This window comes from Ictalurus furcatus, chromosome 26 (genome assembly GCF_023375685.1).
Source record: "Ictalurus furcatus strain D&B chromosome 26, Billie_1.0, whole genome shotgun sequence".
Classification (NCBI taxonomy): Eukaryota; Metazoa; Chordata; class Actinopteri; order Siluriformes; family Ictaluridae; genus Ictalurus; species Ictalurus furcatus.
In genome coordinates this window covers 19,873,270-19,887,198 of record NC_071280.1, presented here as the reverse complement: position 1 = coordinate 19,887,198, position 13,929 = coordinate 19,873,270, and the positions used below count along the sequence as shown (strand labels likewise).

Here is a 13,929-nt window from a genome sequence, read left to right as displayed (position 1 = left end):
TTCTGGCATCAAGCAAATGAATTAATCAGTAAGCAGGTCACCTGCATCCTCGCTGTTTGGGAAGTTAGCAAGAATGTTCGACTGTGTGAGTGATCAATCGCTCTGTCTGAAATCCCAGACTTACTGTATGTTCTTAATATTCTAGATGATTTTACTCAACTGTTCCCATCACCTGAATTTATTCAATCTTAACATGCCTTACCTGTAAAACCACAGACCTCTGCTATGTGCTAATCGTATAGATCTTCTAGGTTTGTAAGTAATAAATACGTATCAAGTCTATAAAGTACAATGAAACAACACCTGTAATATTCCGTGTTTTCTTTTGTTTTTTTAAAGAGAAGAAAGAGGAAGTGCTCGGATTGCTCTCCGAACTGGACGACTCGAACCTGGCCAAAACCGGTAAGTTTAGCAAAGACACTTAGCATTGAGGTTAGCATTAACATTTTAGCTTTACAATGGGAATTAAGATTCAGTATCAGGTTTAGCCTTAAATAAAGGTACATGTATTAGATGAGCGATGGTGGTGCGGTCAGCTTTCATTCACTACATCCTTGACCTTAACCCCATCCCTAACTTCACCTCTAGCACTGACCTTAACCCCATCCCTAACTTCACCTCTAACACTGACCTTAACATCCCTAACTTCACCTCTAACACTGACCTTAACATCCCTAACTTCACCTCTAGCACTGACCTTAACATCCCTAACTTCACCTCTAGCACTGACCTTAACATCCCTAACTTCACCTCTAGCACTGACCTTAACATCCCTAACTTCACCTCTAGCACTGACCTTAACATCCCTAACTTCACCTCTAACACTGACCTTAACATCCCTAACTTCACCTCTAACACTGACCTTAACATCCCTAACTTCACCTCTAGCACTGACCTTAACATCCCTAACTTCACCTCTAGCACTGACCTTAACATCCCTAACTTCACCTCTAACACTGACCTTAACATCCCTAACTTCACCTCTAGCACTGACCTTAACATCCCTAACTTCACCTCTAGCACTGACCTTAACATCCCTAACTTCACCTCTAACACTGACCTTAACATCCCTAACTTCACCTCTAGCACTGACCTTAACATCCCTAACTTCACCTCTAGCACTGACCTTAACATCCCTAACTTCATAGTCAAGTGGTGAAAACGGTTATAAATGTTTAAACACTGGCTAATGTTTAGCTGCATTAAAGATTAGCATTAAGTGTCTCGCACGTATGTTTTCACTCTTTCATCACCTCCTCGTCTTCCTCAGTGCTGAAGAACTTGGTCTTGCTGTCGGATGAGACTCACCTAAAGAAACTCATATCAAACATCAAACAGAAGGCGGACAAACAGATAGCAGGTGTGTGTGTGTGTGTGTGTGTGTGTGTGTGTGTGTGATTTATTTTACTATAAGACAGAGCTGGGATGATATATCACGACAGAGATATACTGTACTGTCATCATGATCGTTCTGAAAATCTTATGCTATAAAAATTAGCCTTGAAGATTAGACGTGAAGTTTAGATTTACATTTCAGTATAAAATCTCAGATTCTAAGCTTTAAAATTACTTCTAAACTTGAGATGTAATCTTAAGAATTTATGCTTAGATGTTTAGTTTAGCTGTAAAGTTCAGAATGAAATCCCATATCACTGTACTGTTGTTAAGCAGCTGATTGACGTGTGAAGTTAGTTTGTGTACGTAAGTAAACATGGAGCGTGATTCTGAACAGAACTGCAGGAGGAAGTGAGGAAGAAGGAGGAGGAGCTGAAGAGGAAAACCACAGAACTGGGAAAGAAGGACAGTGACATAGCCACACTGAGTAAGTCTTTAGTGCTGAAGTGTGGGAATATTCACCACACGTCCACTAGCAGCTACAGTAAATACGTCCAGACACCGAACTCAACTTTATTCCATTCAATCACTTCAATCTTTTAGCTAAAGAGATCAGGGATTTGAGGGAGGAACTGAAGAATCTCACCAAACAAGTGAGAGACGTGGAGAACACTTCGGCATCACGGCTCAGAGGTATTTCATCTTTTATTTTCTGTAAAGTTCAGAGCTCAGTTCAATCAATTCCACATGAGAGGAATTTTAAATAATAAAAGAATAAAAGTGAATTTCTGAATGTGTGAAACTGGACAGAACTGGAGAAGCAGCTGAAGGAGACGAGGCAGGAGCTGGAGGAAGGGAACAAGGCTCTGCAGGAGAAGGATGCAGACTTAGCAAAGAAAGGTGAGAGAACCATCACGCTAATGCTAACATCACTTTCCATCCAAAATCTCATCACATCAGGACCTCCATCATCACCTGAGTTTTACTCCACCCTGATGAGGAACACGGTGAGGAGATCTGATGTGACCGCTCATGAACTCTGTATCTAGAGCAGTGTTAAAAACAGGAGTAGATAAGTCACTGATGTGAAGTCTGATGATGATGGTGTAGTTCTTCTGATCAGAGTTTAATATTGAATGTTTCTGTGGTTGAAGTGATAAAGATCACGGAGCTCCTTGAGGAACTGAGACAGACTAAAGAGGAAGCCAACAGGAGAAACCAGGAGGCTGCAAACAGGATAACAGGTGGGCTTCATTTATCTATTCATTCATCCATCTACCTAACTATTCATCCATCCATCCATCCATCCACCTTCCTGACTATTCATCCATCCATCTACCCATCCATCCATCCATCTAATCTACCTAACTATTCATTCATCCATACATCCATCCATCCACCTTCCTGACTATTCATCCATCCATCTACCCATCCATCCATCCATCCATCTACCCATCCATCCATCCATCTAATCTACCTAACTATTCATTCATCCATACATCCATCCACCTTCCTGACTATTCATCCATCCATCTACCCATCCATCCATCCATCCATCCATCTAATCTACCTAACTATTCATTCATCCATATATCTAAAAATCTGCCTATCCCTCCATCTGTCCCTGGATTGAAGTTCTTTCTTGCCTTGCTTTATTGCTTGCCTTCTTTATCCTGTGTTTAATTCGTTCTGAATCTGATGAGCGAGTGAATGCTTTCACATAAAGACCTATATTCAAACAATAAATAAAGTTTTACACACTGTGTGTTTTCTGTAAATATAAATAATAATTTTATTAAAGCACGATTTCTCTTCCAGATCTGGAGGGAAAACTGAAGAAGCAGGAGGAGGAAAATAAAAGTAAGTGCAGCAAGCCTAGACAGTGGTGAGCTGAGCACAGACACACAGGAGGCCATTTAAGTGACAAACATGGAGAGTTTTATTTACTTCTGTGAGCGTGTGGAGGTGCAGTGGGGTGAAGTGCTCAGGGGTTGGTGTCGTCCTCGGGGCTGCAGAGGGTGTGCTGGGGTCTTCCAGTGTGGCTGAGATCCTGTTCAGCAGTCAGGAAGCTCTGTGGGTGCAGCCAGGGAGCGAAGTCCTCCGTCGTGTCACGTCTGACAGGACGTGGTATGTTTTTGTTTCCGCTTGCCTACCAGGCTACTGCAGGCGATAGTTCACAGCGCCCATCCTGTCGAGGGCTGTATATGGGCCCTGCCATCAGGCCAGGAACTTACAGGAGCTGTTTGGTACTTGCAGGAGTACCTGATCGCCAGATTGGAACTCCTGTGGTTTTGTCGTGCAGTTGTATGCTCTTTTCTGTTCCTCCTGGGCGGCTTTCAAATGTTCCTGTATGATCGGGGCCACTCAGTCGATCCTCTCCTGCATCTCCTGTACGCACTCGATGACCGAGCGGAATGGTGAGGGCTGTTCTTCCCACGCTTCCCAGGCCACGTCCAGTAGTCCTCGAGGTCACTGTCCGAAGAGGAGCTCGAAGGGTGTGAAGGGCAGGAGGAGGTCCCAGTTTCTCCCTTCCTCATCTACCACCGCAGCATCCGTTTCAGGGTTTGATTAAACCGTTCAATGAGCCCATCAGTCTGTGGGTGGTAGACGGACGCCTTCACCTGCAACAGCCGACACAGATCAGACATTAGTTTTGATATAAATGGCATACCTTGGTCTGTCAATATATCCTTTGGGATCCCCACACGGCTGAACAGGAGCACCAATTCTTTAGCAATGTTGTGGGAGGTGGCTTTGCATAGCGGCACCATCTCAGGGTACCTGGTGGCGTAGTCCATGATGAACAGGATGTATTCATGACCCCGGGCGGATTTTGGGCGCAGCCCCATGAGGTCCTTGCCGATCCTCTCGAAGGGGAAGCCTATGATGGGGAGAAGGATAAGGGGTGCTGGTGGGAGCTTCCTCGTGGCGCTGCGTTGGCACTGGGGGCACTGCTGGCAGAAGCCCCGGACCTCTGCGTCCATTCCCGGCCAGATCTTTCAGTTTGTCCACGGTGTTTCGTGCCCCCAGGTGGCCCCCGAGTGGATGAGCATGGGCCAGGTGCAACAGTATTTGGGTCCTTGTCTTGGGGACCACCAGGAGGTCACCGGCTTCCCCTCTGCAGCTGCTCCTGTAATAAAGCAGGCCTCCCATGACCAGGAAGTAGGTTGTGGGGAGTCCCTGGTCTGGATTCTGGTCGACCCCTTCGATCTGACGCACCTGTGCCCAGCAATGTTTCAGACGGTCGTCCTCCTTCTGCTCCTGCCCGAAGTTCTCCTGTCGTTTCACTTGTTGGAACACAGACAATATTGGGTTAGTGCATGCATCCTGCTCACCTTCTGCCATGGTGTCCCCCCGTCTTGGACCATGTAGGCCTGCCGGACCCGTGCCTCCTTTGCTTGTCGTGGTGCTCTCCTGGTCTTGGGAGCTGGGCTGGTCGGAAACCCTGGCCAGTCTCTTCCCAGGAGCAGCGGCACTGGGAGGTCTGGGATGATGCCCACCAGGAGTGGCCAGGTGCCTGTTCTGCTTTGTATTTGTACCTTGGCCATGCGGACTTCCTGTGCATCTCCATGTACACGTCACCCTGATGGTTCCATTCCTGCTGACCTTTTTTTGGCAGGATCGTCGGTCTTCCAGTGCAGCTGAGATCCCATTCGGCAGTCAGGGAGTTCTGTGGGTGCAGCCAGGGAGCGAAGTCCTCCGTCGTATCTGAATCTTCTAGAAGAAACACAAAACATAGCATTAGTCACGTTTCGGGAGCCCTCTCTCCCTTTGCTAGTGGAGGTTGGCCCTTTTATACACTCCTGCCAGCAGCTAAACGGTGGAGAGCGGCCGCGCTGATAATTAGCCGCCAGCCGTGTGGGTCTGCGGCCCCGCCTTGTAGTAACGTGCTCTCCGGCTGTCCAAAACATTGGTGGTGCTGAAGAAGAGCTGTCTTTTCAGCACCCTAGCGACAGTCGTGGGAGGAGCGCTCTTCCTCTTTTGTGCGCCGGCTGCCGGCCTGCCGTCACATAAGATAAGTCCAGTTCCTTTCAAAACCATCCTGTTGCTTTTTAAAGGCTTTCAGGAATCACTCAGTATCTGTTGTGTCTGCAGGATTGCAGGGTGCGCTGACGGAGGCCACAGAGTGCGATGATCTCAAAAAATCTAATGACGGTGAGTAAACACATTCTGTTAGCTTACACATTTAATATAAAAATTCCTTTATGGAACTTCTTTTTATTCTAATGTGTTTATGAATGTGTTACAGAACTGAAGGCTGAGTTTCAGGATACAGTTTCGAAGCTGAATGACACACTCCTTCATCAAGGTCAGAGAGCACTAAACAAACCTAAAAACTTGATTGGAATATATACACATTTTCAGCTTTGCATCTTTTCCCACCTTTCACTTTCTTTCTCATATATTTCAGTGTTTACAATCCAAACTCTCACCCAGGACGTAAAGTTGCTGGAGGATAAATTCAACTCATCAGAGGGAAACTTCGATGGTGTGTGTGTGACGTCATACAAGAAGGATTTGGTTTACATGCTGCAGACCTGGTTCCTTATTATATTCCAGGTTCCAGCCTGGACCATCTTCATAACCAGATCTACTGGGAATGGGGAACATACGAATGAGAAAAACTAGGGAATCAGGAGGTTAGGCACCATAACTTGAAGACGAGGAACCAAAGAAAGACCTAACTATGGAAAACAAAACAAAAACTAGTAATAGAAACCGTTCCACATCCAGCAGTGAGGGGAACCAGAAGCAGGAACTGTGGAGAACCAGAAACTGAAAGTGGAAGATGCTACAGCCTTACATGTTGTGTTTTTGTTTCAGAGCTGAATCAGAAACTGCAGGAGAAGAAAGCGGAGCTCGAGGAGGCCAAGAATAAGATACAGCAATGGAAAGCAGAATCTCTCAAATGTAAGAAGGACTCTGTTTCCGTCAAAACATTTCATAGAAATCTGCTTTATCGTGATTTGTGATTATATTATTGTGTTTTAACAGGTTTTAAGAGTGTGTTATAGGCACAAGACTAAACAATTCCACTTTCTTCCCACAATGGTTTAGAAATAAAGCTATTATTTATTATTTATTATTTACACATAAGGATGTGAATTGATTTCCTCTCGTTTGCAGTTCTGAAATTACTGGAGGAGCTGAGAAAGGTGAACAGGAAGCAGCAGGAACACATCCAGGAGTATTTAGCTCAGATTAAACGTGAGTTTGGCAATTATTTTACACAAACAGTTCTATGTGCTGTAATTCTATTGTAAAATTCAAATAAAGTTGTGAATAAAAATGTGTGTGAATGCAGGACTGGAGAAGGACATGGAGGAGATGTTGGCTCAACTCTCAGCCACCGGAAACGAGAAATCTAAACTGGGTGAGTGTGAATGAAGGTCATACATTAATAATTTATTATTTTATTAATTTATTAAATTACGTTTAGTAGGAGGAAACAGTGACTGAATATTTACAATGGATAATGTACACTTTTATTTATTTTTTTATTTACTGTATATTTCTTTCTTTTGCTTTGTTGACATGGTGCCAATTTTGTACAGTTTAAATCTCCGTTGCACTCTTTACTTAAGAGTACTCTCTCTCTATCTATCTCTCTTTCTCTCTCTGTATCGCTCTCTCTCTCTCTCTCTCTCTCTCTCTCTATCTATATATCTCTATCTCTCTCTCTCTCTCTCTCTCTCTATCTCTCTCTCTGTATCGCTCTCTCTCTCTCTGTATCTCTGTATCTCTCTCTCTCTCTCTCTCTCTTTCCTCTCTCTGTATCTCTCTCTCTCTCTCTCGCTCCCTCCCTCTCTCTCTCTCTCTCTCTCTCTCTCTCTCTGTCCAGCCATCCAGGTGATCTTTCTAAAGGAGGAGGTGTCCCAGTTAAATAAAGGGCTTGCAGGACTTAAAAAGGAGCACCAGGAGAAGACTGCAGGTCAGTTCCAGCTTAAATCTCTCCACAAAATAACTGCAGTGTTAATAATGTGTGATCTCTCTGGAACGGAACGGAGACTGATGAACAAGCAACCTGAATGTTCTTTAAGGTTTGGAGGAGGAGATAGAAGAGAAGAATAAAGAGATTGCGTACCTAAAGAGAAGCGGCTGTGGTAAGTGTTCACTTACACAATAATGATTTTAGAAAGAAAACATCTGAGCGAGTCAACACTCTTAGGGGTTGAGTGGCATTTAAATAGACCAAGCACTCTTCCGCGATCCCAACAAGGGAGATTATCTTCCTGGAGACACTGCTTTGGGATTCATGTCACATAATCCACAAGAACTAATATGAAGCAACATCCCCATCCCCAAGATCCATGCCAATTCTTTTGAAGAGCCTCATGGTCAGTCTTGTCTGCTGAATAGAAACATGCTATCTCAGATTTGTCCAAAATGAGAACCCGTGAAAGACAGCAGTCCTCAAATCAGACAGACTTTATGTCTCTGTGTAAATATCTGCAATACACTATAATAAGTGTTGATTACATGATTAAGCACAGATATCTTATGGAGGGAATTGTTTTATCTGATTGGTGAAGGAGTGTGTGTTCTGTGTCTGATCCACAGAGAATCAGATATCTGATCTTCAGCGGGAGCTGAGGGCGAAACAGAAGAAGATGGAACAGCTGAAGAGAGAGAACGCTGCTCAGATCGGGGGTGAGGAACTGAACAAGGCTCCGCCCCCGTTGTTTGTTTGCTTGTTTTACTGATTTACTGCGTTTACCACAGAGCTGGAAAAACATCTCGTTGAGAAGAACCGCAAACTGGAAGAGAGCCGTGAGGAGCTGAAGGAGCGCGACTCGCAGAACGCTGGCCTAAGTAAGAGAACAATTCAAGTTTTAACCTCTATTTCCTTCTTGAATTTAAATTCTTTCTTTTCTTTTTGTCTCTTTGATTTGTTTTGATCTTTTCCTTCTTGTCATCCTTTTTCTTTTTCCTTGTTGTTCTTTCTTTCTGTCTTTTTTCGTCCGTCCATTGTTTGTTTGTTTCTGTTACTTTCTTTCTATTTGCCTTTTTCTTTTTTCTTCTTTCCTTCTTCTCACCTTTTCTAACATCTTTGCTAAGCAAATTCCTTTATAACGTTCATCTGCTGATGTTTCTGTTTATTGTTTTCTGTTTTCCGCCATTTCTTTCCTGCATCTCTCCGTGTGTATTTCTTCATGGGGTGTGTACGGAGTGTAATGTGCACTGCATCCTAACAGTTGTGTGTGTGTGTGTGTGTGTGTGTGTGTGTGTTAGTTGAGCGATTAGCTGATCTGAGTGAACAGTTGAACACAGTGGCGGAAGACAACGAGCAAGACAAACAGACAACAAAGAAACGCATCTCCGGTACACAATCTGTTTTATTGAAAGTATTCTTATTTTACTGTGCTTTAAACATTTCAAATGTTACTTATGGCACAGTGGCTTAGTTGTTAGAATGTCTTGCCTCGCTCCTCTGGGGTTAGGGGTTTGAATCCCACCTCTGCACGGGAGTTTGCATGTTCTCCCTGTACTTCAGGGCTTAGTACCCTGTCCAGGATGCCCTTCGCCTTGTGCCCAGAGTTCCCTGGGAGAGGCTCCGGGCTCCCCGCGACCCTGTGTAGGATAAGTGGTATAGAAAATGGATGGATGGAAATTTTACAGCTGAATTTCAAGCTTCCATCCAATAAGGATAACCACTTTTGCTCTTATTTATTTAGTTTAACATCAAACCACATCATTAAAAATGAATCAGAATTTTTCTCTGAGGTGTAGTTCTGTGATGTGACGATTTTCTCCCAACCAGAACTTGAAGAGCAGCTGAAGAAAAAGGAGCGGGAACTTTCAGAGCTGAACAGCAATAACTCAGGTGAGAGATCTGTTCTGGCTGTGTCTTGTTTTGATATGTTGGTTTTACCTTGCTGGGACTGGACAGGAAACAGGAAGTGCTTGCTGAGGTGTGACACCAAGGGTGGAATAAACAACAGGAAGTAAAGAATAAGAACATTTACTTTTTTATTTCACTTATTATTTATTTAATTTTATATCAAGCCATATCATCAAACATTAATTGACTGTCTTCTCCAAGTTGAGGTGAAAAACCTGTAAGTCTGTGATTATTTTTCACCAAACAGATCTTGAAGAGCAGCTGGAGCAAAAGGAGAAGGAACTTTCAAACCTGAAGAACAATAATACAGGTGAGAGCTCCGTTTCTCCACCCAGACTCCATCACTCTCCATCACTCTCAGTCCAGTACAGTGGGTTCTTATTGGATAAGAACATGATGGAGAAGTAGAGCAATTATTAATCCCACTCAAGGATGATGGTGGGATTGACCATCACTCTCTCTGTGTTTTATTCAGTAGTATATTAACCCTTTATTTCCCGTGTTCTCTGTAGATGTGATTGATGAGAACGAGCGTCTGCGAGATGATGTGACGAGACTGAACGAGCGAGTAGACGAGCTGCAGAGTGAGACACTTTAACTTCGCTCACTTTCATCATAGTTCATTACAATGATGGAAAATAAGCAATGTTTCTCAGAAGGAATTTGTTTGTAAATAACGTAACTATTAGGTGAATTGTAGTATATTTGTGGTGTAATACAATGTACAGTATTAGTATAAATATATCTCCATTAATTCATTTTAAACTTATCATTGATCCACCTCAAAATATCATCCACCCATTGTAAGGTATAATCTATCCATTCTGCAGAATCCTCCGTCAATTCCGAGGTATCCTCAATTTGTCTCTAGGTATCAGTAATCTGTCTGTAGGCATCATCAGTCTGTTTTGAAGTTTTGTTTCAAGGTACTTATCAATATCAAGGTATCGTCTTCCTTCAGATAAAAGTATGTGCACCCTTGGCCATGGTTTTCACCCCCAAACTGTTGCCATAGAACCCGATCCCATTTGAAGTTCCAGTAGTGTCGGCACACTGAAGACGCTTGAGTTTGTTTTTGGATGAGAGTAGAGGCTTTTTTCTTGAAACCCTTCCAAACAGCTTGTGGTGATGTAGGTGACTTCAGATTGTAGTTTTAGAGACTTTTGGTAATAAACACCAGAGGTGGTTTTGGAGCACACAGAGAGGTAGCCATATGGAAAAGTACCTCATGCCCACGGTTAAATTTGGTGGTGGCTCTTTAATGTTTTTCTGCCAGAGGACCTGGACATTTTGTTAGGACACATGGCATCATGGACTCTTATCAAATATCAACAGATATTAAATGAAAACCTGACCGCCTCTGCCAGAAAGCTTCAAATGGGCCGTGGTTGGATCTTCCAGCAGGACGATGATCCAAAACATCATCAACATCAACACAGAAATGGTTTACTGACCACAAAATCAAGGTCCTGCCATGACCATCCCAGTCCCCTGACCTGAACCCCATAGAAAATCTGTGGGGTGAACTGAAGAGGAGAGTCCACCAGCGTGGACCTCGAAATGTGAAGGATCTGGAGAGGTTCTGTATGGAGGAACGCTCTCAGATCCCTCGCCATGTATTCTCCAACCTCATCAGGCGTTATAGGAGAAGAGCTGTTATCCAGGCAAAGGGAGGAAGCACAAAGTATTGACTAAAAGGGTGCCAATAATTGTTGCATACCTATATTTAACAAAGAATTTTTTGTAATAAACCTGTGATGTGTTTGTAATTGTTTGATATCCATGAGAACAGAGTATTTTTGTGACACTTTTTTAACAAAAGATCAAAAGGTTAAACAATAAAGACAAATTTCCACAGCCTTCTTTGATCATATTTAACCAGGGTGCCAATATTAATGGAGGGAACTGTATATTAAGCATTTTTGTTTCTGTGTTTTATTCTGTACTATATGAACCCTTTACTTTCCATGTTCTCTGTAGATGTGATTGATGAGAACGAGCGTCTGCGTGATCTTGTGACGAGACTGAACGAGCAAGTAAAGGAGCTGGAGAGTAAGACACTTTACCTCACTCACTTTCATCATATTTCTTTACTTTCATTTATTTTAAATGATGGAAAATAATCAATATTCCCTCACGGGGGATATGTTTCTTAAGAAAAAAGGTAAGTATTAAATAAATTGTAATATATTTGTGGTATAATAATATGTACTGTAATAATTCATTTAAAATATGTACTTAATTGAACCTTTAGTTCACCTTGAGAGTAGGAGTGAGTGTAGCATATAGGAGTGAGTATAGGAGTGAGTGTAGAGTATAGGAGTGAGTGTAGAGTATAGGAGTGAGTGTAGAGTATACGAGTGAGTGTAGAGTATAGGAGTGAGTATAGGAGTGAGTGTAGAGTATAGGAGTGAGTATAGGAGTGAGTGTAGGAGTGAGTGTAGAGTATAGGAGTGAGTATAGGAGTGAGTATAGGAGTGAGTGTAGAGTATAGGAGTGAGTATAGGAGTGAGTATAGGAGTGAGTATAGGAGTGAGTATAGGAGTGAGTGTAGAGTATAGGAGTGAGTATAGGAGTGAGTGTAGGAGTGAGTGTAGAGTATAGGAGTGAGTATAGGAGTGAGTGTAGAGTATAGGAGTGAGTATAGGAGTGAGTGTAGGAGTGAGTGTAGAGTATAGGAGTGAGTATAGGAGTGAGTATAGGAGTGAGTGTAGAGTATAGGAGTGAGTATAGGAGTGAGTGTAGAGTATAGGAGTGAGTATAGGAGTGAGTATAGGAGTGAGTGTAGAGTATAGGAGTGAGTATAGGAGTGAGTGTAGGAGTGAGTGTAGAGTATAGGAGTGAGTATAGGAGTGAGTATAGGAGTGAGTATAGGAGTGAGTGTAGGAGTGAGTGTAGAGTATAGGAGTGAGTATAGGAGTGAGTATAGGAGTGAGTGTAGAGTATAGGAGTGAGTGTAGGAGTGAGTGTAGAGTATAGGAGTGAGTATAGGAGTGAGTATAGGAGTGAGTGTAGGAGTGAGTGTAGAGTATAGGAGTGAGTATAGGAGTGAGTATAGGAGTGAGTGTAGAGTATAGGAGTGAGTATAGGAGTGAGTGTAGGAGTGAGTGTAGAGTATAGGAGTGAGTATAGGAGTGAGTGTAGGAGTGAGTGTAGAGTATAGGAGTGAGTATAGGAGTGAGTATAGGAGTGAGTATAGGAGTGAGTGTAGGAGTGAGTGTAGAGTATAGGAGTGAGTATAGGAGTGAGTGTAGAGTATAGGAGTGAGTATAGGAGTGAGTATAGGAGTGAGTATAGGAGTGAGTGTAGAGTATAGGAGTGAGTATAGGAGTGAGTATAGGAGTGAGTGTAGGAGTGAGTGTAGAGTATAGGAGTGAGTATAGGAGTGAGTGTAGAGTATAGGAGTGAGTATAGGAGTGAGTATAGGAGTGAGTGTAGGAGTGAGTGTAGAGTATAGGAGTGAGTATAGGAGTGAGTGTAGGAGTGAGTGTAGAGTATAGGAGTGAGTATAGGAGTGAGTATAGGAGTGAGTGTAGGAGTGAGTGTAGAGTATAGGAGTGAGTATAGGAGTGAGTGTAGAGTATAGGAGTGAGTATAGGAGTGAGTATAGGAGTGAGTATAGGAGTGAGTGTAGGAGTGCTGCAGATCAACATTAATCGGTTTTAACATTGGATCATGTTAAATTGTCTTGTTTCTCTTTCTTAAAACCTTGAACAGAACAGCCAGTTACGGCGAAACCACCAAAGGACATCACTGTCTGTAAGTCAAGACTAATTACGCTGTTAAGATACATTTGGTTACATTTATTTGAAATCTGTTTTTATAAGGACTTAACACACGTGTATGCTTTGATTGAAGGATTTATGGAATAACATGAATTTATACAATCAATTTATATCAATATACACGCCCCCTTTACTGGGACCATGGGACACAGAGGCCACGCCTCTAACCTAGCAAGTCAAAAATTACCTTAGCAACCGGATGCTGACTTCACACTCAATAAAAACTAATCTGGCATCCATGGGTCTTGATTTCATCTCTCTAATTGTTTAGACTATTTTGTTTTGTTGCTCTCTTTCCCTCAGTCTCTCTGGAGTTCGACCCACAGACAGCTCACCGGAGATTCCATATCTCTACTGATGGACGTACGGCGAGTGGTGCTGAGATTGCAAGAGATGTACGTGATAATCCGGAGCGCTACGACACGGCGATCGCTGCCCTCACAAAAACGGGCTTCACCTCAGGGAGGTGCTACTGGGAGGTACAGGTGAAAGACCGTTCATGCTTCGTGGTGGGCATAGCGGCTGAAACGGCGCCCCGGAAAGGAGAGATCAAGTACAAGCCCAATAATGGCTACTGGACCATACTGAGAAAGAAGGATGGGCGGCACCAGGCACAAACCGAACGGCCCATTACACTCCGCTTCTCGGACAACCTCTCCGTCATCGGGGTCCTCACCGACTTCACCAAGGGGGAGGTGACCTTCTACAACGCCCAAACCAGAGCGCTCATCTACAATTTCAGAGAGAACAACTTCACAGAGAAGCTGTACCCGTATGTGGGCACCTGCACCGACGAGAATCCACATGAGTCGGCCATAGAGCTGCTGCAGACTCGCCCGCCACTGTGGCTCAAGGAATAATCAAACACACGTCAATTTCCGCTAAACGCTTCTTTTGAAAAATGCCCACACGCTTGTAACAGTTGTATTATTTCCTAAAGTAAAAAAATGACTTGCAAGTTTCTTT

At 43.2% G+C, this 13,929-nt stretch overlaps 1 protein-coding gene across 1 annotated transcript in view; it reads left to right on the top strand.

Annotated features, from left to right (window-relative positions):
- Positions 1-13,921, top strand: part of LOC128602462 (myosin-11) — a 24,086-nt gene extending 10,165 nt beyond the window's left edge. Inside the window, exons 20-43 of the mRNA XM_053616279.1 lie at positions 340-402; positions 1,271-1,360; positions 1,733-1,822; positions 1,939-2,028; positions 2,146-2,235; positions 2,490-2,579; positions 3,154-3,195; positions 5,431-5,490; positions 5,585-5,644; positions 5,747-5,824; positions 6,160-6,246; positions 6,463-6,543; positions 6,641-6,709; positions 7,178-7,267; positions 7,377-7,439; positions 7,897-7,986; positions 8,059-8,148; positions 8,569-8,658; positions 9,098-9,160; positions 9,426-9,488; positions 9,691-9,762; positions 11,159-11,230; positions 12,896-12,937; positions 13,267-13,921. Of these exons, the coding sequence (XP_053472254.1) occupies positions 340-402; positions 1,271-1,360; positions 1,733-1,822; positions 1,939-2,028; positions 2,146-2,235; positions 2,490-2,579; positions 3,154-3,195; positions 5,431-5,490; positions 5,585-5,644; positions 5,747-5,824; positions 6,160-6,246; positions 6,463-6,543; positions 6,641-6,709; positions 7,178-7,267; positions 7,377-7,439; positions 7,897-7,986; positions 8,059-8,148; positions 8,569-8,658; positions 9,098-9,160; positions 9,426-9,488; positions 9,691-9,762; positions 11,159-11,230; positions 12,896-12,937; positions 13,267-13,823 (2,282 nt within the window). The 3' untranslated portion in view covers positions 13,824-13,921. The remainder of the gene's footprint in view (positions 1-339; positions 403-1,270; positions 1,361-1,732; positions 1,823-1,938; positions 2,029-2,145; positions 2,236-2,489; positions 2,580-3,153; positions 3,196-5,430; positions 5,491-5,584; positions 5,645-5,746; positions 5,825-6,159; positions 6,247-6,462; positions 6,544-6,640; positions 6,710-7,177; positions 7,268-7,376; positions 7,440-7,896; positions 7,987-8,058; positions 8,149-8,568; positions 8,659-9,097; positions 9,161-9,425; positions 9,489-9,690; positions 9,763-11,158; positions 11,231-12,895; positions 12,938-13,266) is intronic.
- The last annotated feature ends 8 nt before the right edge of the window (positions 13,922-13,929 follow it).